Source organism: Melospiza georgiana, chromosome 7, assembly GCF_028018845.1.
Source record: "Melospiza georgiana isolate bMelGeo1 chromosome 7, bMelGeo1.pri, whole genome shotgun sequence".
NCBI lineage: Eukaryota > Metazoa > Chordata > Aves > Passeriformes > Passerellidae > Melospiza > Melospiza georgiana.
In genome coordinates this window covers 21,917,637-21,941,947 of record NC_080436.1, presented here as the reverse complement: position 1 = coordinate 21,941,947, position 24,311 = coordinate 21,917,637, and the positions used below count along the sequence as shown (strand labels likewise).

Below are 24,311 nucleotides of genomic sequence, written 5' to 3'. Positions count from 1 at the left end.
ACTTGCCATCAACACATGGTACTGGAAGGCAGTGGCTGGCAGAATCAGACACATGCACTCTTCTTGCAGAGCAGCCACAAATAGGAACGTAATTACAGAAAGTAGATATGTAATGATGAGTTTAATTATTCACCACTTTCCTGTATGCCTTTGAGTAACCATAGTATCATAGCACTGGAAACCCTGGAGCTTTTGTTGAAGCTGCATGCTGTAGGAAAATTAGGAGTAGTCTGAAATCAGGCTACTCTGCAGTGATCAATAAGGGTTGAAGTGCCCTATTTTATTTTTTAATGATTTTGTTTTGGGATTTTTCCTGATCTCTTAAAGGTTTAATTTTATGCAGATCTCCCTCCTACAAGGTGAGGTTCCCCAAGTGTAAACTTCAGTACTCTCTCTTAACAAACTAATTCTGGGCATGCAGTTATGTGTTGTCCTTTTAAATAAAGTAAATCCATAAATATCCTCCTAGATGCAAATGCTAGGCTAATTGATGTGGTCTGGCATTGTGATCAAAAATAGAAGGCAGCTGTAGAGCTGATGTACAGCTGCTTTGCTTCATCAGAGGGTTATCAGGCATCTGGAGTGCTTGGGTGAATGTGCCCACTACTTCCTGTGCACGGTTCTTACAGTGTGGATTGAGGAATTACAAAATACATTGAATAGTGTTTCTGGGAACTCTAGCCTAGCTCCTGTAATATTTATGTAGACATCCAGCTGCTCTAAAATGTCATAGCACCCATGATCACTCAGCTTGCTCATGACCAAACTGTCCTTGAAAACGTTGTCATTACACATGAAGGCAAAAGATTTTAGAAGTTTTGTTTACTACAGTGCAATCAGCGGAGCAAGTGTCAGAGGAAGAAGGTACACAGAAGAGAGCAAATATTTTGATGGCTGGGCTTGGTAAGGGGACTGGTGGCAGTCTGGGAGAGGAGATGCTGCAGGCACCAAATTCTCTGTCTGGAGTGTTCTTCCATTCTGTTCAGTGCATTGCCTTAATATTAGGACCCTTCCAGATTCTAATTATCAGTTCCTTTTGCCAGCTTCATTTTCCTCTTAAGCTGTAAGTTGAAAGTCAACTTTTATCAACACAAGGCATAAGCTCCAGATCTCTGTACATAATATTTTTAAAGAGAAAAGTGGATGTGTGTGTGAAGCTTACTCTGCCTTTCCAAATATCATTTCGTATAATATATTAAAACTTGAATTTGTATTTTTTCTAAAACCTTTTTTTTTGAACACACATGTGTTTGCATTTGAATGTCAAGAGCATCGTGCAGTGATTGTTATTAATCTTGGCCTTTATAATTTCTTCCATATTTTACAGTTTCCTATTAGCAGAAGTATAATTTTTAATTATGTTTGGAAGTCAACAGTGCAGATTGCTGAGAGGAAACACTGAGCAGTCTTCATTGCAGAAGCATTTTTTCCTCTAAAACCTTTTTTCTACAGACACAAAGCACTAAACTCTAGAGGGAAAAACCTCCAGTTCTGCAGAAACTTAAAACAGCTTGCTTAGTCACAATATATGAAAAAAGAACCTCAGAAGGTTCATTGACAATGTGTCATATTGTCTTCACTTCTGTAGTTAGCTATGCCAAGAAATACCAACAACTGCTTGGATCTGTGAAGATTTATGAAAATTCTATTCCTGGTGTAAGAGGCAACTGCATCCTAAACCAAATCAACAGTCACTGCAAGGAAGAACTTGCACAAGTTGATGCAAAATAGTAGCCATGGACTTTGTTGTTTCGCTGAGTTCTCTTTGCTCCCAGCATGGTGCTTTGTCAGAACTCGGTGATTTTGTGGGTAGAGGGAAGCATACGTGATTTGGATGTGTAGGTGACTCGCAGTGGTGCTTGCAGAGTCAGTTTGTGGCACAGCTCAGCCTGTGCTCTTGGCATCGTTGGCTGCCGAGGCTGTGCCCTCAGAGCCTGTCATGCATGGCCAGCGGAGGCTGGAAACTGTCTGATGTCTGCTTTGAGTCAGTGGAACTTTGGTTTGAGAAATTCTTAAGTAGTAGCAAAACAAGTACAACAGTAGCAAGGGATGTTGCTATATTCAGGGCAGTTTTTCAGAGGATAGTAAGAAAAAGCACACATTTTTAGGAAATCAGAGAGTTTCCAAGACATCATAAGGCAGCCTTAGTGGAAGATGGTAGAAAATTTGAAAAGCTCACTCAGAAAGTTCTGGTTTTTGCTTCATGAATTTTCTGAAAATCAAGAACAATGAGCAATCATTTAATTTTCTTTCTGCTGGAGAGAAGGAAGCTGCGAAATATTAATACTTGTGAAAAAAAGAAAAGGTGATTTTCTGTAACTTTTTAAACGGTGGCTTGTTTTTCAAAACTCCTTAATACCAAGGAGTTTTTCTGTAGTTAAGAGGAATAAGAATGTATTTGTTTCTACTTTATATGCAGAAGCAAATATTTTCATGGATATATATGCTTCTTAAGAGTGAAAGGTGGCAGCAGTCTACAGATACACGGATCTTGAGGCAATGGATACAAAACAACCCAGGGCTTCTGGCTAAGCATGCAGACATCACAGATAATTTTGGAAGGGTTTTTTTGGTTTGTTTTTTTTTTTCTTCCAAATCCTCAGTCATTTCCTTGTCTCAAGAGAAGTTTTCTTTCTGAAGGAATTCTTTAAAATTACTCTGTCTAATCCCAGGGATGGAGAGAGATTTGATGGAGTTTTTAGCAGATATTCCTGTAAGGGAATTAAGGTGATTTGTTCCTTAATACTGTAAATCTCAACAGATTGAACAGCTGTTTACATCCTCTGTCACTGACATTGCATTCATTTGGCACTGCCCCTAAGTGTGGTAAAACTTCAGCTTCCATCTGAGCTCTTTTATGTTCTGTAAGGCAGGCTGTCAGCATTGTAGGGCTGGTGCTCCTAGCATAATTGGTACTGAAGTTTTTAGTATTCTGTTTCCAGCTTAAGGGGGGGAGGCTTTTTGTTATCAGGATCTTTGGATTTCCTGTCTTCTCCAATCCCCTCGTGTCCCTCTCTTCTTCAGACATATACCAAGAATAGGAAGTGAAATGAAAATTGGTTATTCAGCAGGCAGCAAAAAAGAGAAGCATACCTTTATGTTCATCAGAAAAGGATTTGTTGTGGAGCCAAGTCACTGACCTTTTCTTCTAATCCAACATGGGATTTTCAGGCAGAACTGTGCTCTGCTTCACAGTGACCTTGCCTGTTCTGAGGAAGTTTGCAGACGTGTCCTAGGAGCACACACAGGACTCACTTGAGCCCTGGAATGTCAGTCTTAGGTCCCTTATGATTAATCCACCTTTCACTGCTGGGTCTAGGTCTCACTCTGCAGCCTGTGTGAGCTTTTTTTAGGTTGTTGCTTCCTACTGAAGCCTCTACACAGTATTGCACAGTTGTGAGGCTCACAGAGGTCTAAATAAGATGCTTCTTGGTCGAACTGTAACCGTGGATTACATTTAGGTGTTGAGTGCAGGCTAGGGCTGTGCTCATTGTGGAGGTCAGAGAGGAAGGTTGTGCTTAAACCAAGCTCTTCCTCCACCTCTTCCCTAAAACCCTGCAGACAAGCATAACCCAAGTGCCCTGCTGCTAAAGCTATTAACAGCAACTCAGAGGTGCCAAGGCAAGTCAGGGGGAAGGGAGACTGGGGAGCTAAGAAGGGTGAGAAGGTGCTGCAGGAGCCCTGGTATTTTAAGTGCTCTTGCCCACAAAGGATCCATTAGGTTTCCAAACAGCTGCTCAGAAGCATTTTGTCTGAGATGGCAGCATGGCTTTCTGAGCCTTGTGTGGCTCAGAAGGGACATATATTCTGCTGCATTGGTCTTTGAGGCTTAGTGCATGCATTACATTATTTGTCAGTTGTGATACCCTGTAGGGCTTTGTGGTTATAGGTTCATCAAGAAAGGCCTATTTTATTTAGCAACCAGCATTTTAATTGCTCATAAACCTCTGTATCTGTAGCTCCTGCAGCAAGCATCTCTATGAAGAAGGCTTAAGATGTCATAATATTTGAAAGAGAAAAATATGCTTTTTTTGCCAGGACCTGTAATTTAGGCAGCAAAATAATTGGGTAGGAAGCATCTCTTATCTTTTGATGAATATGATATGAAAGACAGTTACAGCTTTTCAAACCTGGCTAAAACTATGAATTATCCTAGAATATTTGTGTGGATCTAATTTAGGCACCTGTCAGACAGAAATATTTTAGATTCTTTATATTGTCTTGCAGAGATACTGTGGCTGTTTCCAAAGACTTTTTTTATTGCATGAAATGAGGGGAACTTGTATAGTGCAGTAAATATGGTGGAGACCTTAGAAGCAATTAATTGGTTCCATGAAGAAGTTATTTCTGATGGAGGGAAGGATAAGTTTGGATGGGCTTTAAGCATTCTTACAGCATCCTTGAGAGAGGAATCTCAGAAACTCTAGGAGGTCTGTTACTTCAAATGCTGGCACACCTTTCAGGCTACTGTAGGAGCTATTCTTTGTCATTTCAGGAGCACTGGGGGTATGGATGTGAAATTTTTATATTGTCTTCTTTTTATTAAAGGGCATATTCAAAAATTCTTCCTACCTAGCCTGATTCTCAGCCTGGGGGCTTTACCATTCTGCCTAGTGTCTGTTTTCTTGCTTTGATGCTCACCCATTGTATTTTGGATGAGTTTGATATTACGGTTTGCCTGAGCTGAGCTGCTCCACCTGATGGTGACAAGAACAGGCCTCCTCTCAAGCAGTGAGGATTTATTTGAAAAACTGTGGTCTTGGGGAAGCATTTAATGCTGCAAGTGTAAGCTGTGTGCTGCCTTATTCCAGGAGACTGATTAATGGTGTTCTGTCCCCTTTGTACTTGAACAGAGAGTAGATAAGGCTAGGTAAAGATGAAGGGTGGATCCTATATGGAAGAATGTCTATATATAATAGCACATGCAAGGAATCTTCTTTGAAACATTTAAGCTGGCTGAGGTCAAAATTTCCTGTGCTATTGAGAATATAGTGTGAGATCTGACCATCCAAACACGAGCTGGTTACTCTCAGTCTGCACTCTTGCAAAAGTGGTGTCATGGGGTACCAACAAAAATGGGCAAATTGCTCTAATTCATGCTCTGAAAGTCTGAGAAGTGTCCTTGACTTTGGTTTTCATAGCCTCTGTCAAAACCTCTATCAAGTATTTGGGTTTTATAGCCTCTATCAAACAATGCAAATTCTAAGCTGTTCTTATATTTTTTGTCCTTCATTACTATTAAATATATACACTTAACATATTACAAAGTGGTCTGTACTGACCTTTGTTTTGCTTTTTCTTCCTTTCAGACACCCTGGCTCTGGAATACCAGGCAGTGCTGGAGCGGGTATCCATATCAGGTAAAAGTTACAGTGCAGTCTAAGAACAAGCATGCCACTTCTGCAGAGCTCTGGTTTTGTTATGGTGGAGCTTTGTGCCAGTATGTTTGTGTGAGTGGGCTACTCAGCATTTCAGAACATTGCTAGATTCTTCCCGTCTTGCTTGAGTTCAAGATGGGAAAGATGGACATAGCTGTCACACCTGAATTCTACACGTTAAATTCTAAAAGCTCCAGAGAAGAGTTTGCAGTTTAAGGAATTTGACTTAGGTGTAAATATATATATATGTATATATACATACCCTATATGTCTAGGGTATTTTTTTTTCCTTCCCTAAGACCAGGGAAGGGGGAAAAAAGCAATTGTCTGACTGGAAAGTGTGAATAAGAGTATTGTCCCAAAGACACATGAATCCCTGTGACGGTCAACAGCCCTTGACAGAACAGAGGCTGAGCAGAACTGTGTTTGGATGCTGCTGTTCTTGAAGGTTGTGTCTCTGTTGGAAATACTTCAGTGGAGACAGTTCAGCAGAAATCTTGATCCAAGAAACATTGAGGGAATTTGGTCGTGTAGCCTCAGAAGAAATAATGACTTAAATTCCACCTGGAGATGGAGGGTGAACTGAACAACAGTAGGGAAGCAGCAGCAGAAATTGAATGGGGGAAGTGCTGAAAGTTAATCCCTCAGAAACTTCAGGTACAGTTGTTTCTTAGATTGATGTACCTACAGTCACTGGTGCCTCTCAGCCTGGTTTCCTACTTTTTTTGTGTTATTACGTGCAAGAAGAGGTTGACTGAAAGCAAAAGACCCTGAAGCTTACTGATTGAAGAACATATGTTTACCAGACTTACCAGAAGAACAGTCATTTAAAAGTTGGTTACAGCCTTTAGATTGTGGGAGGTAAAATTACTCTATCTAATATTGTTCTAGTAGTGGTGAGGGTCCAACATAAAGCAAATTGTCAAATTAAAGTCATTATGAAATCACTGTCTTGAAGATAAAAATATCTACTAGGTGCTAATCAGGGCTAAGTACTGGGGTTTCAGTTTGTTCTCTTGGTTTTTTCCACAATAAAATTTCAAATGTTTTATTTGCTACAACTCCTTTGTAAATTACTGAACAATGCACTGCAGAAATCCAGCTGGACTTTAATGTAGATATAGTCAAATGGATCATTTGGGTGATGACACAGCCATAATCACAGGTTAAACCTATTGAGGTCAAGTCTATGGAGAACTGGAACCTAACATTTGAACTAAGTTAAACACACTATTGATCCAAGAAGGAATCTGTGACATCTTTAGAATTGCCCTACACTATCACTATGTATGGCTTTAGAAATATAAACGCTCTTGTTAACAAAGCAGCTGAAAAAATTTCATTTTTTACTAGAAGTTTTCCCCAGAGAGTTCCCTTGCAATAATGGGTATAATAGTTGCAGTTCATTGCAAGCTCTTATTTTCTTTCCCATTTTAATTACACATAATCAAAAGTCTGTTGGCAATCTCTCTGACTCAGAAAAGAGTTATATTGGCCCAAGAGATGGCTTTAAAGGATGGATTTTAGTTGAGTTACACATTTTTCATAAAGCATAAGCATATGTCTATATTAAATTAACACCCATAGCAGATTTCCTGGGAATCCAAGGACTGGCTTTCAGCTGCAAGGAACTTGTCTGCAAAAGGGAGTGGGAATAAAAGGTGCAACTGAAATACCTCTTGCCAATGGAAGCAGCTCATACCCTGCTAGGCTGCACAGTTGTGCCAGCACAAGGTGCTCTAGAGATGATTTATCTAATCCTTTGGGAATTGCCCTCAGGAGCTTCTCCCTTGCCAGTGTCCCTGTCTGTGCTGCCATGGAAGGCGTGACTATCATGGAGGCACATTTAAATTAATGTCCTAGGTAGCTCCTAGGACTGGCTTTCCTAGGCTGAGGGTCAAAGTCTTTATGTGTGCTAGCACTTACCTTCTTTGAAGTTACCCCAGGCTGGTTTTGGTTGTGGATTTTTTAAAATTTCTTTTATTTTTAAACAGCTCTGTCAGCATGTTGTATATCAGACAAGATGCTTCGATAAATTGATTTTATTTTCTTCTTTCCAAATATTAATATATGACCAGAAAATGCCAAAAGTAGGCATTTCTATTATGAAGAGCCCTGCTGAAAGCCCACATTTTCATCATGAACAGATGAGGTTATATACTAGCATTACTTTTTTCTCTAGTCTACTCTAATATTGGTTTTTTGCTATGCTTTAAACCCACATTACTGATATACAGCTAGATCTTTCAAGTAAACTTTCAAAACAGACTTAGGAATACCCAGAATTTAGTTTGCTCTGGGTTCCAAATGGACAGTATCCTTATTTTTAGTATTACAGTATTGTCAGGGCTAAAACATTAGAAGAGAGTATCTTGGGGAGCTTTATTTTTCCAGAGCCATCAGAGTTTGAAAGAGGCAACCATCATCTTTCTTCACATAGGATGCTTATGTATAATTCAATAATCCCCTGCAATTAAACATGCTTGCTATAGATCACAGCTGCCTGTAATGTCAGTTAGACTCTATTAACATTTTCTCATCTCCATCTTTCAGCCCCTGATGCCTGACCTTCATTACTACTACATAGTTGAATTGTCATTCTACTGGTCCTTAATGTTTTCTCAATTCATTGACGTCAAAAGAAAGGTAAGAACAACAAGACTAAAAACACAGAGAGCTTTAAGCTTTAGCATATAATTCTTTACTTGAGGAGTAGCTGCATTACATGTGCAGTGAACTGGAAATGCAGTTCTTTCCAGTGTTCAACTCTTGCAGATATTCATCACTGAGAAACTGTGATTGTCTTACTTTGCTCCTGGCTGCTGTAATTTGAGGTTTTCCTGCACATGGAAAGAAGAGCCTGGAGAAAATATTGAAGGGCAAATAGCAGAAGCCAAAAGAATCTTCTGCTTTCATGCAGTGACTTGAATGGAATTGAACAGGTAGTATCTGTTAGATGTGCTGCTTCTTTTAAGAGTTAAACAATGAAATACCAAGAAAAGGGCAAGCCTGCCTCATAAATTCACATTATCACTTTGTGAGGTAAGATCTATGAGGGCTTTCAGATTTTTCTACAAAGGCACAGCAAAAACATTTAATATTAAGAAGTGATGTTATATTTAATTTTTATCCTTCCAATCATGTAGCTCAGCATTGCTATTAGAGAACTGTTAATGAAAAAAACAAGACTCTATCCAAATAAAAATATTTTTCCAGAATTAGTTGCAACCTGTTCCATATTCCAAGTTCTCTCCTTCAAGGAGAATCCTAGTCCATGGCAGAACAAGCAGCACAACAGTTACTCTGTAATAACAGTCCATTGAACTATTCTTGCAGGGGCTTTAATGTTTCAAAATTAATTTTTTTAAACATTTGAAAGGACTTTATAATATCTTTATGTTCTTCCTTCAACTGTCATTTAAGTAAATGATTGTAGGCTATGCTAATGGAAAAATTCCTGTTTATTAGAATTTTAGCAGGAGCATAACTCTGAAAAGAGTAAATGAAGGATGCATTATGACCTGAATAAACTCATCTGTCACTTAGAGCCACAGTGTATTTCTGGGAGTCCTATGCCAGAGCTACCTATATAGAAACACACTCCTCTATTTGGATTTCCAGATTATTCCAGAAGCAGAAATCTCAAGAAAGCATCCACAAAATTGAAATCCATATTGGAGGATAAATTGTAAATAAAACAACCAATTTATGATTAATACATATAAATCCTTTGCTTGCATTGTCTGTAGATACTAAACATTCTGTTAATCATGAGCTTGAAATGGGTATAACTTCCCTGTTTCACAAACTGAGATAGAGACAATGCTTAAGGGAGCTGTATGATAGTGGAGATGAATTTAAATCAAGAGTAATATTGACTAATATGTTACACTGCAGGGGCCAAGTCTGTTTCTTAGTTACATAGAAATGACTTGTTATCAGAAAAACCTTAGGGCAACCTGCTGTGGAAATAGGATGGGACCTGGGGGTGGGGAAGTGAATTGCTATCAGCCTGTTGACACCCCAGCCACAGCTCCTGAGCCCAGAGCACCAGATCCAGCAGTGTCCCGAGCACAGCTCTGTCTGAGAATGGGCAGTGTCCAGCAGAGAGCACGAGCACATCCCCAGTGCAATGACAGCAAGTCAAAAGCCTTCCATTGTCAGCACCCAGCAGGGAGATGCCATATTTATAAATGACCTATTAAACCACTCACTGGTTTGGACTGTGGAGACAGCTCTTTTTGTAGCAGAAGCAGAATTGATAACGAGGAAGATCAGATTGGAGAAATGCAGCTGTGCCCTGGTGTCACACAGCAAAACTGTTTGGGGTGCAAGCTGCCAGGGAAAGCCACTGAGCTGAAAAATGTTGCTACTAGAGACTTATAATAGTTGGCAAAAAGGAGTACAGGCTTGACAGAAACACCAGTTCTTGCAACACCATAGTAGTTCTCTTTTAAAAGAAGGCTGAGTTTAAAAAAACATAATGCACCCCATTTGCAATGTGTGGAATGGTGCCCGCATGAAATAGGGATCTGTTCAACAGGAAGCAGGAAACTTGCCAGCTAATATCAGATGCTATTGTAATGTTTCACCATTGGCGTGTACGGAGCAGATTAACAGTTCTCAACCTGAGTAAGCCACTGATGTTTTCATGCTGCAGTGAAAGGAATATTTTAATCTAAATCTTGGTTATCCTTTTAGATACTTTAAATTCAGCAGCAGTGGCTGTGTTTTATTCTGGGACAGTCAGAAGCGCCCAGGCAGTTTTGAGCACTGCAGGAATTCAGCCAAGTGTTTTTTTTCATGTAGTTGGGTTTGTCTGAAGGAGAGGTGCAGTGTGTCCTTGCTGGAAGCAGCAGCCCTCAGCACTGGCCTAACTCCAGAACTCGTCTTTTATTTACTGCAGATCAAGAGAAATGTACTTACTGTTTCCTATCTCCATTTTATTCTTCTCTGATAGCAAACTGATGACTTCAAAAATTACTTCCAGAGTTTTGAGGTTTTTGACTTTCAAACACTTTTTTATCTTTATTTAGGTGTTACAAATTCCATCAGATTGTCTTTGCCTGACTGGAGGTGTGAGCAAACTAGGCTGCTGCACAAACCTACTATTGGCATTAAGTCAGTGAACTGTGTAGCAACTTCTACAGTTTTATACTGGCATGCTTTTAGCTTCATAAATATCTATTATATTGCTGTAATGGTATTCTCCCTTAAGGGTGTTCATTTTCAAAGACTGAAACCTAGTATGAATTGGTGTTTTATCATCTTTTTCCAGCTTCCCATGCTCCTGTTTTGTAAAACACTGAAAAAAGTAATTATGGAAGTTTGTTAGTTTCAAAAGCATTGGATGAACCTTAAAAGCAGTGAGGCTTATTTACATGCTTTCTGGACACCTGATGTATTGTTTAACAGAAAAATATTTGGCAGGTACATTTAAAGGAATGTATTAAATTTGTACTCAGAGTTTTAACAGGTTTGTAGAACGTCTAGGAGACCTTACCGTGAATTCGCATCTTTTATTTCCAAGCATTTGGGAATTCCTAAAGCTTTTGTGTTATACTTTTTTTTTTAATGACAGTCCACTCATTCCAACAATAAAATGATCTGTAGTTGCTGATTTTCTTGAATACTGAATTTTGATCGTAGAGAATTTACACTATATTTTGCTAAATTTGGATACTAGATTTCTTTCTTCAAAGAGACTTTTCTTGGCAATGATAGACACACAGAATTGATTTCTTTTGTTTCAGTGGAAGCAGTTTAGATTGCATATGTTTTGCAGACCTTTCCCTTTCCTTGTTGTCTGTAATGTAAGCCATACAGTTGATATTTTGCCCTTCAGGGGCACTAATGCTCCCTGGCCCCTTGGCAGTTCAGTCAGTGAGTGTGACACGTTATACAAATGTGGGTGGCAGAAGCCTTAATTCCACAGGGCTTGTCTGCAAGTTGGAACCCATGGGGTTTCTCTGCTGTCTGCCCTGTGTTCTTCCCACTGATGGTGTCTAGAATAGGTTCTTTCTCCTATTCTTAGCCAGAGATTTTCTTGACCTAGGCACATGACATCTTCCAGCAGTTACAACTGGAGGCTATGAATCTTCTGTAAATAAACACATCTTTCACAAACATACATATGATTCGAAATACATTAATAAAAAAAATTTTTAAAAAGCCACAAAAATTAAGAAGCACATTCCTGTACAACTGCTACTATATGTGGGTGAAAATGCTGGAGTAAGCTGGGAACACAGGGAACATAGGTACCACTTGGTATCTGTGTGTTGAATACCCTTGTGTATAATTAAAATCTAACAGGTAGGATCTTCAGAGCATAGTATTAATTAATGACTTTAAAAAGTGTCACAAAGAGGAAAGAAACAATCCCAATAATAAAGCAGTCTTATTTATATAATTACTACTTTTTTTCCAACAGTTTTCTGTAGATCAGTCCAGCACCTCTTTTTCAGAGGTGGCAGAGTCAAGTAACTGTCTTTTTTAAGAAACATTATTACAGGAGTCCCCAGACAGCATTTCTTTAAGAAGAGTCATGCAGAAATGCAGAAGACTGCTGCCCAAGAACATTAGGATTTCTTAGGAATAATCCATATTGTCAGGAATGCCTTGAAGAATATCCAAGAGGGACTAGAAATCTAGTATTTGTAGAACATGAATGTGTCAGCTGTGAAAACAAGGGAGATTTTCTACTTGACTTTTTGCCCCATTAAGACTTCCTATGTGCTAACATAATTGCATTTGGAAGGGAAATTAAGAACAGTGCCATAGTGCCTGCAGGTGAAGGAGGTAAAGAGCTAGACTGCAGTATGGCCACAGGGCAATAATAGTAGCTTACTTGTAATCCCATGGAATAAGGTAGGTACTTTGCTGGTTTTATTATTGTGAAGTGGTGAAATGGTCTTTGTATGTGTGTTTCATAGTTCCTGAAACGACTGAGATGCCAAACCCTTGTTTTCCCTCAGGACACTCAGAAAGGGAGACAGCCTTTAATTGTATCTTCCTTCTGTCTGCGTTAGAGGTACTGGTGGTGCCTACTGAGGAGTAGGAAATAGGATCTTGGAGCACCTGATAGCATTAAACATAATGATGGGCTGGGAGCAGGTCCTGTCCCTCCTCAGTTAGTGAGACTGCCCAAGGTGCAGGCTTTTCCATGGACTGCAGGTGTACACTGCAGGGAAGGCAGGTGCTGGTGCTGGGAGGCAGTGGCACTGCACATCCCTAAAACCAGTGTGCTGCTGCCTTCCCAAAGAGAGCTGTGGGCACACTGTGCAGGAAATGCTTCTCAGGACTGAGCAGACAGTGCAGTCAGGGGCTGGAGCTGCTGCTTTTCCAGAGCTGCCCCTGTGTTAATTGGAGCTTGTGGCACTTTCCATAGGGCCCTCCTGCCCGACACAGGTACCTCCAGCTCCTTTGCAAACCAGGTGCTGCCCCTCTGAAGGCACGGTTTTGGTTTTCTCTGTTGGGGGCCACTTAGCTGAAGACTACCACAGCTCAGCAGGACTGGCCAACAAAAGCCACCAGAAAGCCAAATTCCACCTCCCAATACACTTGGTGAGCAGGCTGCCTGAAGGAGCTGCTCCTTTTGACTGTCTGGATCTCTCTCCTTTCTGACAGCTCTGCATGGAGCCACTGGATCTGTTGGCAGCTGTGTAACAGATTTTAAATTTGGTGCATAGAGAAACTTCCCAGTTAAATGTTGCCTGTGATCTTAAGGGTTTTAGTGTCACTTCCTCAAAGCTGTGCAGGTCGTTCAGCAAATGCCAACAAGACTATTTTTGACTGACTCAGTGCCTTGCTGAGTCTCATTAGGTCCTGTTCTCTCATTAATCAGTCTAGGAGCCTAGGCCAGGCAGACAGGTTGCTCCCTCTGCTTTATCTGCCTCATGGTGAGTATCTGTGACGTTCCTTCTAGGAGCACCTCCAATCCCAGATTTTTCAATAGTAACAGTTACTTTGTGGCCAAATAACTGAGAGTTACTGGTGTGGAGACCAGCTAGCCTGCATCATTTGGGAGGCAGTGGATTAGAACCAATTAGGAGGAGATGCTCCAGCTCACTTGAAGACTTTCCTGACCCTGTTACAGTGTGAAGACAAAGCACCTTGATTAAAAACAAACAAATAAAAGCCTGGATCTGGGATTCTCCCAGTTGTTCTTGGCAGGTGCCTGCTGTCCTAGTGTACTAGTGCTTTCCATTGTAGCTATTTGTTCTCTTCTGAATGGTGAATTATTTGGCACTTGGTTATGCATATTGTTATAATCATGTGTTACTTGATGCATAGAAACTACAGTGGAGTTTGATTTGCATGTACATATGCCTTTTCAAAGTAGCTTCAACTGCAAATGTTTACTTTATTAGGTTAAATTACTATGAACTGAGAAGTGTGGTCATTACCTACCTTCAATATTTTTTTTGCATTTGGTTAACATACAATGATTATTTTATTCAATCTAAATGAAATATAGAGCAGGGTGTATAATACACTTATACAGTAGATATTTTTATAACTTAAATATAATGCTGAATTTAAGAAACAACCATCCAATTTTGTATGTGAGTACAGAATGTCAGTGTTTGCTTCATTGTATTTTTTGTTTTCTATGTCTTTTCCTTGCTTCTGCTTCTCTAGGACTTTGGAATCATGTTTACACATCACATTGTAACAGTCACCCTGATTACCTTCTCATACGTGACCAATCTGACACGAGTGGGAACCTTGATCTTGTGTCTCCATGATGCAGCTGATATTGTCCTAGAGGTGAGATCATTCCTGTGTCATCCTGTCACTAGGCAGAACCTTTTTGCCATGCAGAACAAGTATTTCCTAAGCCAGTTCAAAATGGTAATGGTGATTAATATAGTCTATTTCCTTGCCTAAATATCTTACACTTGTAGCAGCACATATTTCTGATTTCAGACTGGTTTCTCCTTTGATACGTTGCTTGTACAGAGCAGAGACTGGCAATGCATTGCATGCCAGGGAGGGTTACATGCAGATTCTAAATACAGCATGGGAAAATCAAAAGCTGAAGTTGCAAAATCTGCAAAGTGGTGAAAGTGGCTCACCTGGTTCTTAACCCCTGTGACATGGTGTGTGGAGCAGTGACGCTGTCTCTGAAAGGATCAAGGTGTCACAGTGTGTTTCTGCTCTGCTTTGCTGGGCAGAGAGTGTTGGACAATTTAGTGGCTTATTTGGGCATGGCCAGGGAGCTGACCTCTGGCTTTCCAGGTTCCCATGCCTCTGGATCCCAGTACCAGCAGCTGTATTTGGAGAAGAAGGGATGATTGAAATTCTTTTAAGGCAAGATAGTCTGTAACTTCCATAGTGGCAGCTTAGAGATGTTATCATCCTTTATCTGCACCAGTTGCTACAGAGCTCTGGGTCATGCTGGAATTTGGCTGTCTGAACTCTCCTCCAAAGTTAATAACTGTTTTGTCTGAAATTATTTTTTATTCAAGTACCTGCAAGGATACCTGTTATGCAAGAATATAGACTTACTGTGTGAGTCACCTATTGCAAAATCAAGATCCTGCCATTCTGATTCAGTAGTGCTGTAAATATGGCTTTATTTTTTAAACTTTTTTGGTCTAGAAAGCACATGACTGCCTGAGATAGAAACCAAAAGAGAATATGGATTTTTTTGGGGATAAAAATAATCACATCTTTGCAAGTTTATTTTTCTGTTTTAGCAATGTGTATAGCTAGCTGTGACTTCACCTAAACTTTCTTCATTCCTCTTTTCTCACCACCAGAAAGAGCTACTTAAAGGTGTTTATTCTAGATCAGACCAGTGTCTGTGGAACTATAAAAACACTAGAGAGCAGCTGTACTAGGCTAGCTAAAACTTTACCCTCTGTTCATTAACTGAGACAAAGAGGAATTGCTGGTGTTCTCACCAGTTGCAAACATTGGTCAGATATGCTTCCTCATGAGGCACATACTTGAGTGGTCTTTCTAGTCAGTTCTTTCAGTCTGGTTTGGCTGGAAATGCTGCTAGGGCAGTGGGTCACAGCCCTGGTGCCATATGAGAGGAGATGGACTCTTGCACGGTGCTGACATTACTGAGGGAAAGGTCAGTGCAGAGGAGGAAAACTATCAAACTGCAAAAGAAGTTAGTTAAATGGCTTGCCTTGATGCATCAGTTGTGCACCTGACTTGTGTTACCTATTACATATTTGTAAAAATGAAAAGCTGTTTCTGGAGGCCACTAGACTCTTTCCATCTACCATTTCATAATGAAACACATGCACTGGAAAGCTGGGAAGCACCATTTTTTGTTATTCTCATTGCAAAATGTAGTGTGCATTGGTGGGAATACTGGAGGTGATATTTTTTCCACTAGTCTTAAGGTATCTGGAAGTATGGAAGAGCCATAGTAGGATTTCAAGAATTTGTAATGCTGTGTTCCTCAGTTGTAGTCATGGTTTTTAAATTCAAAAAATTGTGTTCTATTGTCTTAGGTGGCCAAGTTCCATCCAACAACAACATATTCATTCCCCTTTTTTCTAGTCTTTCCTTATCACTATAATGTGTAGAATTATTGTAATTTGTTATTTGAGAACCAATGTCCCAGTAGCTGTACTGTTTTTGAGAAATGGCATGATACTACTACAAGTTGCTATAGTAATATCAGCCTCATGCACTATGAAACCAGTTTTTTAGACTGCCACCACGGAAATACATCCAGAATTCCTGGACTGATTTTTCCATCATCTGAAAAGCAAGGAAGTTAGTAATGCTTCTGCTTTGTATGTTGGCACCAAAGTGTTCTCTTTTCCTTCAAACTAGGCTATTTCCTTCAAACTGCTTCAAACCTCTAGAAAATAGGACTGATTCAGAAGGGTTATGTTTTCTTCACAGCAGTGATGGCTTTCCTCATATTCTGGGAGCTTCTTAACTGGGTTTCTTTAGTGAGGAATAATCTTCATGTTCAGGTTTTTAGTTGAACATTGCAGAAATTGGGTAACATCCAAAAGTGCAGGTTTGGTTTTGGCATCCAGATTATCTCTTTCTCTGGTTTGAATTCTGCATTCAGAAGTGTATTCTGTATGCCTGGTTGTAGTAATTTTGCTCCCTCTTAGTGCTCTGGAAGCCTGCACAAGTGTCTTGTGGGGTACTGGGAGCTGGATGCAGGTCCCCTCAGAAAGGAGCTTTGAAAGGGTTCCCAGTGGCTTAGGTGGTCACAAAAGAGTTCCCAGTGACTTAAGTGAACTCTCTGGATACCTTTGACAGAAAACATGAAGAAAGACTGACCCTGTCTCAAAGCAGATGTTGTTTTAAAGTAATAATTAACTGCTTGTACACATTAATGCCGTGGAAGCAGTACGGACATGTTAAAACAAGTTTCCTTCCCTATATACCATTTTCTTAGGGAAGAAAAGGGTAAAGAAACTTCTGGGAAGATCAGTGTTTTAATGAACAGTTTCAGAGAGGAGTAATGAATTAGTGAGTCCTTCACTGGGAAAAAGTCAGAAGATTGCATGAAGACAAGTGAGAAAAGCATGTAAATATAAGCATAAGACAAGAAGTCAGAAAGCAGAAGCTGAAAAGAGAGCCTTGGAAAAATACTTGAAGGGGAGGGGTATAATCTTTGAGGTGGAAACTACTCTGTTTAGGCAGAAAAGGAAGAAGAGATGCTTCAGAAAAATGCAGTACATGGGGTGTACTGGAGGAATTGAGACAAGGTTTATATATAGCAGCTACTAGAAGGTCAGAGAGCATGGGGTACATGGAAGGTAGATGGTTGCTGAAAATGCCAGTGGAGCATACTGGAAAGGTGAAAGATAAGCAGGTAAAGAAGCTGGGGACAAAGACACCGTAAACATACTGGAGTTCCATAAAAGGTTTAGAAGAGTTTTGCAAATCTGAAATTGTGCAATCTCAAAAATGAAATTGAGTGGGAAATAAATTAAATACATACTCTAGTTTTATGTCGTCTGATTTGGTTTTTATTCCAAAGAAGATATTTCCAGCTGCTTGGTGGAGAGGAGTTCCAAGATCACTGTCAGGTGGCCCAGTGAAAATGTTAGCGATATCATAAAAATTTGATTTTTTTCTTTTTCTTACAACTTATACACAGTACAAGAGAATTGAGTTGTCCTCATGGAAGTAAAAACACATCTTTTTCTTTTGCAGGCTGCCAAAATGGCAAACTATTGCAAATGTCAAAAACTGAGTGACCTTCTGTTCCTTACATTTGCCGTTGTCTTCATTGTCAGTAGGCTTGGCATATATCCCTTATGGTGAGTAAGGACATTGTTTTCCTCAAGCTCTAGGCACCAAACAAGCTTGTAAATAACTATGTTATAATTGAAAACGATTCATTGCTGTTACTCTGTTTCCCAAAGCACCAGGGAAGAGTTTCAGACATAACCAGGTGCTGGAACAGCCTGTTTGCTAGAGTGCCATTGTGTTTACTGTGTGCTAGATGAGAAACATCTGGGCCTTCTGCTGCTTTTCTGCTAGAAGTGGGCTGGAGACAGCATAGCTTCAGACTAGCAGGTGGCTGGCTGTATTGGCAAGAAAGGAGAGGAAAATGAAAATATTAGTCACCAAAAAAACCGACCAGCAGCTAAGCTTGAAGCTAGAATATTCTCAGTGCATGCTTCATGCACTGAGAATATTCTAGCATTCTTTCAGCCTAAAGAAAACAGTGGAATAAGTAAAATCTGACCTGCTATAAGGATGTTGTTGTCATGCAGATTGAGATACTGCAGACTCTCCTTTTCAACCTCTCCTTTGAATTGGGGTTCTTGGGGCAGCTGTGTAACACTTCTGTCTAGGTTTGTGTGAAATTACACAGCTCTTACTGCAATCTCACATCTTCCCAGACAGTCAGCTGCTTGCATGTGCTCACACTCTTGTGGGTACACAGACATGCATGCACACAGGCTGAGCACAGATGTTTGGTTCTGTAGCTGGGATCTTCTGATCCAGGGGGCAGATGGCTAATTAGAAAACACATGGAGGTACTTCATTGTAAAAATGCATTAAAGTTTTTCTGCATCCTGTGCACTATATATGAGGAGGGCTGAGAGAAGGTGTTGGCCTTGGCTCTTTTCTCAATCTTTTCTTTTTTTATAAACAGAACTAGCACAGATACCTGTATTTCTAGGCAAGTAAGTGAGGTTGTTCATTGCATCAGAAAATTAAAAATGACAGTTTTGTTTTTGGGAAGCAGCAAGAATGGCAGAAATTGTACCCTTTGTACAGTTTGTTTAGATTACCACTGAGCTCCTTATATGCAGAGGATTTACAGATGCCAATGTCAACCTCCCTGCTCCAATTTTCTTTCCAAACCTCACTAATGATGCCTCTTTGAGGTTTTGTTAATGCAAACAGGGTAAGAACAAGATGCCCTTAGGGAGCTGTGTCATCAGCTCTGCTTAACCCTACAATGTAGAAGTCTCATTTAGTGTTTGATGGCTCCAAAGATATTGTCATAATGCCTGGTCCCTACTGTGTTGTGAGTTGGTGAACAAACATGACAAACATTAAAATGGATAGACACACAAACTGCCTGTTTAGAAACATTTGTTATTTTCTTTGAGGAGCGTTTTTTTCTTTCTTAAACAGTTTTGCTTCCCTTCCTCAGTCCTTCCTTGAAGCCAACTGGGCCATTCACTGAATTTCTGTAAATGAAATAAGCTGGTTTTTCTACTTCCATGATGTCATATAGGAAAAATGGTGGCATTCCTGCTCATAGGATTTCACCTGACCCCTACTTTCTGTTTTATATTGAGAAATGGAGGGGGGACCCAATTTCACCAGTGAATTTCTGCTGCTGGAGACTGCAGTATATGACTGTGCTTAAGGGAGGGCTCAGTCAGGTGAGGACTGGATGGGTTTGCAAAGGGGAAATCATACTTGGCCAACCTGATAACCTTCTATGATGAAATTACTGGCTTGTAATTACATAATTACTGGATTAGTGGGCAGAGTGCACCCTCAGCAAGTTTGCATGTTCCCACCTGTGAGGAATGGCTGATACACCACAGGGTTGTGCTGCCATCCAAAGGGAAGGAGCCTCAACAAGCTGGAGATACAGCAAACAGGAGCCTCAGAAGTTCAAACAGGAGCCTCTGTGCAAAAGCTGCGCAGAGCCCTGCAGCAGTATTTTCTGGGGGCTGATCACCAGGAAAGCAGCCTTGCACCACAGGAACTGGGGGTTCCAGTGGGCACTGGGGTGAACATGAGCCAGTTCTGTGCCCTCGTGGTAACAAAGGCTGCTGGAGCCCTGGGCTGCCTTAGGAGGGGGTGGGCAGTGGGCTCAGACAGGGGACCCTGCCTTTCTGCCAGCCCTGCTGAGGCCACATGCAGAGCACTGTCCAGCTCTGGCCTCCAGCAGCAGAGAGGCACAGAGCTACTGGAGACAGCCCAGCAGCAGCCACTGAGACTGATCTGGGGACTGGGGCACCTCTCACGGGAAGAGAGGGTGAGACAGGCAGGGTGGTTTAGCACAGAAAAGAGAAAGCTCAAAATGGGCATTATCAATATAGAAATACATGAAGGGAGGGAGTAAAGAAGAGTGAGCCAGGGCTTGTCCATTGACAGGAGTGCAGCAGCTGGCAGTGTGCAGTGTGCTCCCTGTCACAACCAGAGTGGGGACCCTGGTGATCTCTCTGCCTTGTCATGCTTAACCCCAGCTGCCAACAAAGCCCCAGGAAGCTGCTCACTCCCTTCCCACCAGTGAGATGGGGGAGAGAATCAGGAGGGTAGAAGGGAGAGAACTCATGAGCTGAGATAAAACCAGTTCAATAGGTTAAGGCAAGGGCTGTGCACACAAGCAAAGCTGAACAAGGCTTTCGTCCACCACTTCCTGTGGGCTGGCAGGTGTTCAGCCATCTCCAGGACAGCAGGGCTCTATTTGTAATGGTGACCTGTGAAATGCAAACACTGACACTCTAAACATGATCGCTTCCCCCTTCTTCCCCCAGGTTTGTATGCTGAGCACGACACCACATGTTGTGGAGTATCCCTGGGGGCAGCTGTCCCAGCTGTGTCCCCTTCCAACTCCTTGTGCACCCCCATTCTCCTCACAGAGGGCTGTGTGAGGAGCAGAAAATGCTTTTGCTCTGTGAGAGCACTGCTCAGCAATAACAGAAACATCCTGAAATTACCAACACTGTTTCCTGCACAAATCCAGGATATAGCCCTATGCTACCTACCATGAAGAAAACTAAGTCTGTGCAAGCCCAAACCAGTGTATCCCTGAATCAATGAAAAATACATTCATTTATCTGAATATGCAAATAGTTTAGTGTGGTGTAAAAAAAAAATTGATTTTTTTAAGACCCTTTTATTTCCAGACCAAAGCCTTGATGTTTGTCAATCCCTGTATGGGCCATAAACTTAAGAGTTGGACTCGATCCTTGTGGGTCCCTTCCAGCTCAGAATATTCTGTGCATCTCTTCCTGATGGCTACCCTTAGATAAAGCCAGAGGCAGATTCATTGTTCTAGCTGTACTGTAGGCAATGCATGTGGGAGTCAGAGTTGGCAGGGATGAGCCATGGCATACATGAGCTTGTGTCTCCCAAATCCTTTTCCTCTATGAAACAGCAATTCTAAATCTTGAGCTCTATTAGTTTGCATGTCAGCAAAGATGACTCACTGGAGTGGCAGCAGGCCAGGAAGTATAGCTTTGCTCTCCTTTGCTGAAAATTCAAAATAGCAAAATTTGGTGCCTGATTAATATTACATAAATATGCAAATTTTGCTAGCATAAAGGCTGAGAGGTATAAAATCAGTGTGCATGTAATGTAAAAGCAAGGCTGTAATTTGTAAGAAAACTTCCCCCACGCAGGAAGGTGAATGCCCCAGACAGGCTGGCAGGGACGTCACTGCCCAGGCCCTGCTGTGCTGCCCCTTGGCACAAGGGCACTTCTTTGTGCATAGAGGGGCTCATGGAGAATTCAGAACGTATCAAATGCTGTTGTTTGAAGGGTGTTTAACAGCAGGGCTAAAACAAAAGAAGCTGGCAATTAGGTATATATTTAGCAGTCTTTCTGCAGGCATCTGGAGTTCATTTCAGCAATAATTCAAAAACCCCAGGATGCTTTCTGCCTCCTGCTGCTAAGTGAATGTAGGAGTAAAGCTGCTATTTTCACTGACAAGACATTTTGCTTGTGAAATTCTCCCACTTGCACATAATCACTGTTCTAGCAAATAACAACATAGAACACAACTCTCCATGAGTCAGGAGGAACATGGTGCCTTCTCAGGTGAACCAGGATTGTAGGGAGAATGAAAGCAATATCAACCAAAAGTTAATATAAATTATACAAGCCCTTGGCTAATCTAATCAGGCTGGGTAAAGCAGTTACTTCAAGCTCTCAGGGAAGCTGGGCTTATATTTATTTACCAGGTTAAGGCACCAAACCAGTTAAATTGAGGCTCTTTCAAATTGCTCTGACTAGTTACTAGCATGTGATTTTCTGGAGTTTTTCACTTCTTTTGATTACATTTATAATGAGTTATATTGTCTGGGAGGTAAGAATCTGTGTTTCAGGGAAGTGTTGCTGACAAGTACTGCTGTCAAAAGACAAGGACACAAGCAAACAGCATTGGCATTCATGGGTTGACCTGTGAGTTCTCAGCATGCTTGTATTACACACATGCACTGAGAAATACAAAATAGTGCCTTAACGTACAGATTTAAATGAAAGCCTGATTGAGGCAGATTATAAAGAACAGAGGTCATGTTCTGCATATGCTGTCCTACAAGTTCTCATCTAGGCAAATTTGGTATAATCCAGGTAGTCCTTATTATGCCCTTCTGTTCTTGATCTCTTTGTACACTGTCAGTGTCCAGAGTTGTATCACATTAAAAGCTGTGAAGATGGACAGTCAACTACTTTGATTAGTTGGTATAGTCTTGTTTCATGTCAGTAGGTACATCTTAGCTGGATCTTTGTTTTTGTGAGTCTGTTTGGAAATATTCTGGGGGAAAAAAATGGAAACCAGTAATTCTCACTGTTAAAATTCAAAGCTGTTTCAGGTGTATGTCTCCTCATCAACTGCAGTGTGTGGCTTCTAAATGAGATTTTGGTGCCAATGTACCTTTTATAAGTATGGGTCAGCCAATCCTCAGAAAAAAAACTTTGTTCCTTGCTATTCTTTCATTTTTGAAGCTTGTTCATGACAGTACACGCAGTCTGGCTCATGGCTGATATCTAATTGCCTTTACATGGCAGTGAGTATCTGCACGAACCAGACAGGCCTGGTGTGATCCTTCATGAGTTACAGTTAACTTCTGTTCAGCGTGGTGGGCTCTAATGAACCCCAGCTGCTCATTGCCAGAGCTGCAGTCCTCTCTGCATGACTGGCAGAGCAGCTCCTCCTGAGTGCCACCGCTGGCTGAGCACCACTGTGGGGCATAGCCCTGTCCTTAGTGCACACACACTCTGTGTTCCAGACAGGGAGACAGGACTGCCAGTTTGCACTGCTCTCTGTCCCTTCATTTATCCTGGAATCTGCTTCTCTCTGAGCAAACAGGGCAGTGCAGAACCCCCATAAGAAGCAGCTGCTACAAAGATTTTCTGACCCTCTCTTTTTCCTCGTTTTGTTCTTTAGCTGATATTGGCTGGGTTTGTACAGCTCTTAACAAGCAGTGAAGCTGAATTGTTGTCTTTCATGCTGGTTTTCTTTCCTGGCACGCTGTCTCCTGACTGGCCCTTGGAGTACGTGCGCTGTGTGGGAGGACAGCATGTGGACCCCAGCAGAGTCTCTCTGCCTCACTCCTCTGAACATGCTGGTGAAACAGAAAGCTCCAACCTACCCTTCAAAGCACCCTACAGTGCCAGAGCAATGCATAGACAGTGATTAAAGCAGAGTCCTGGTCAGGTTCTTCACAGAGTGAGAATTCAGGTAGCTAGATGAGTCCCAGCTGCCCACACCTTGCCTGCACTCTGAATGAACACAATTGTTTAGCAATGGTTTTAGTTACTCTTGTTGGATTGTAAACCTTTCTAGCCTAGCTAGGATAATAAAATAACTTTTCTGTTAAGATGATCTCTTCTGACACTGTCTCAAGCTCATTTTGCTCAGAATATTGTCTAAACCAGAGCACAATCATAATCACATGTTGCTTGTGGGTAGCGGATTCTGAAAGAATAAATTATGATTTTGATACTTGATTCCTGATGCTATTCATACTGTCATTGAGTGGATGCTGTAAAACTAGCAAAAATTATCTGATGTGCTTACATTTCAGTCTGTTTGTAGTTTCAGCAGGCAACTTATAATCAATCAGTTTATCAAGAGCATTTGATAACAAGGTTTTGGCAAACTAACAATAGTATATTCAAAGAACTCATAGACTTCAATTTATGGATTAAAAAGAAGGTTTAATTAACTATGTCTCTATAAATTTACTCACAACTCTTGTCTTAGCTCTTTAGCAGAGTGTATATAGTGTTGTCATCCCATCTGCTTCTGACTGAACATTATCAGATGTTATCCTTTCTAATGCCTAGTTATTTTATTTCCTCCAATTTTGTACAGCATTTGTGAACTCAGGCCTCTGGAGTTTTACATGAAGCAAGGGTGAAATCTTTGGAGTACAGGTTAATACTAATCCAGCTATTTACAGGGAAGCTATAAGAAATGGAAAGGTTAGAGGTGTCAGTCACCATTATGGGCTTGCAATGTAAATAACAAAATGTGGCATTTGCTCAGAGTTGCTGTTTTTAAAATTTTCATGTGATCATAGCAGGAAAAAATTATATGAAAAAAGATTTCATCAGACTTCCAAACCCATTCTTATTTTTAGTTTCTACAGACTGTACTCTGTGGCTATAATAATGCTTTCTGTTGTCAAGGATAGCCTATTCAGTTAGTGTTCTTACTTCTTTTTTAATTAAGAAAAATGTCCTGTCTAAAACCTGTGCACCAATTGGAAACAGGACAGACACCTGTGC

General features: G+C 40.9%; 1 protein-coding gene across 1 annotated transcript in view; it reads left to right on the top strand.

The window, feature by feature from the left end:
* The window catches only part of CERS6 (ceramide synthase 6), a 95,400-nt gene that overhangs the window by 55,731 nt on the left and 15,358 nt on the right, over window positions 1-24,311 (top strand). Inside the window, exons 5-8 of the mRNA XM_058028159.1 lie at window positions 5,310-5,360; window positions 7,932-8,024; window positions 14,022-14,150; window positions 17,529-17,635. Of these exons, the coding sequence (XP_057884142.1) occupies window positions 5,310-5,360; window positions 7,932-8,024; window positions 14,022-14,150; window positions 17,529-17,635 (380 nt within the window). The remainder of the gene's footprint in view (window positions 1-5,309; window positions 5,361-7,931; window positions 8,025-14,021; window positions 14,151-17,528; window positions 17,636-24,311) is intronic.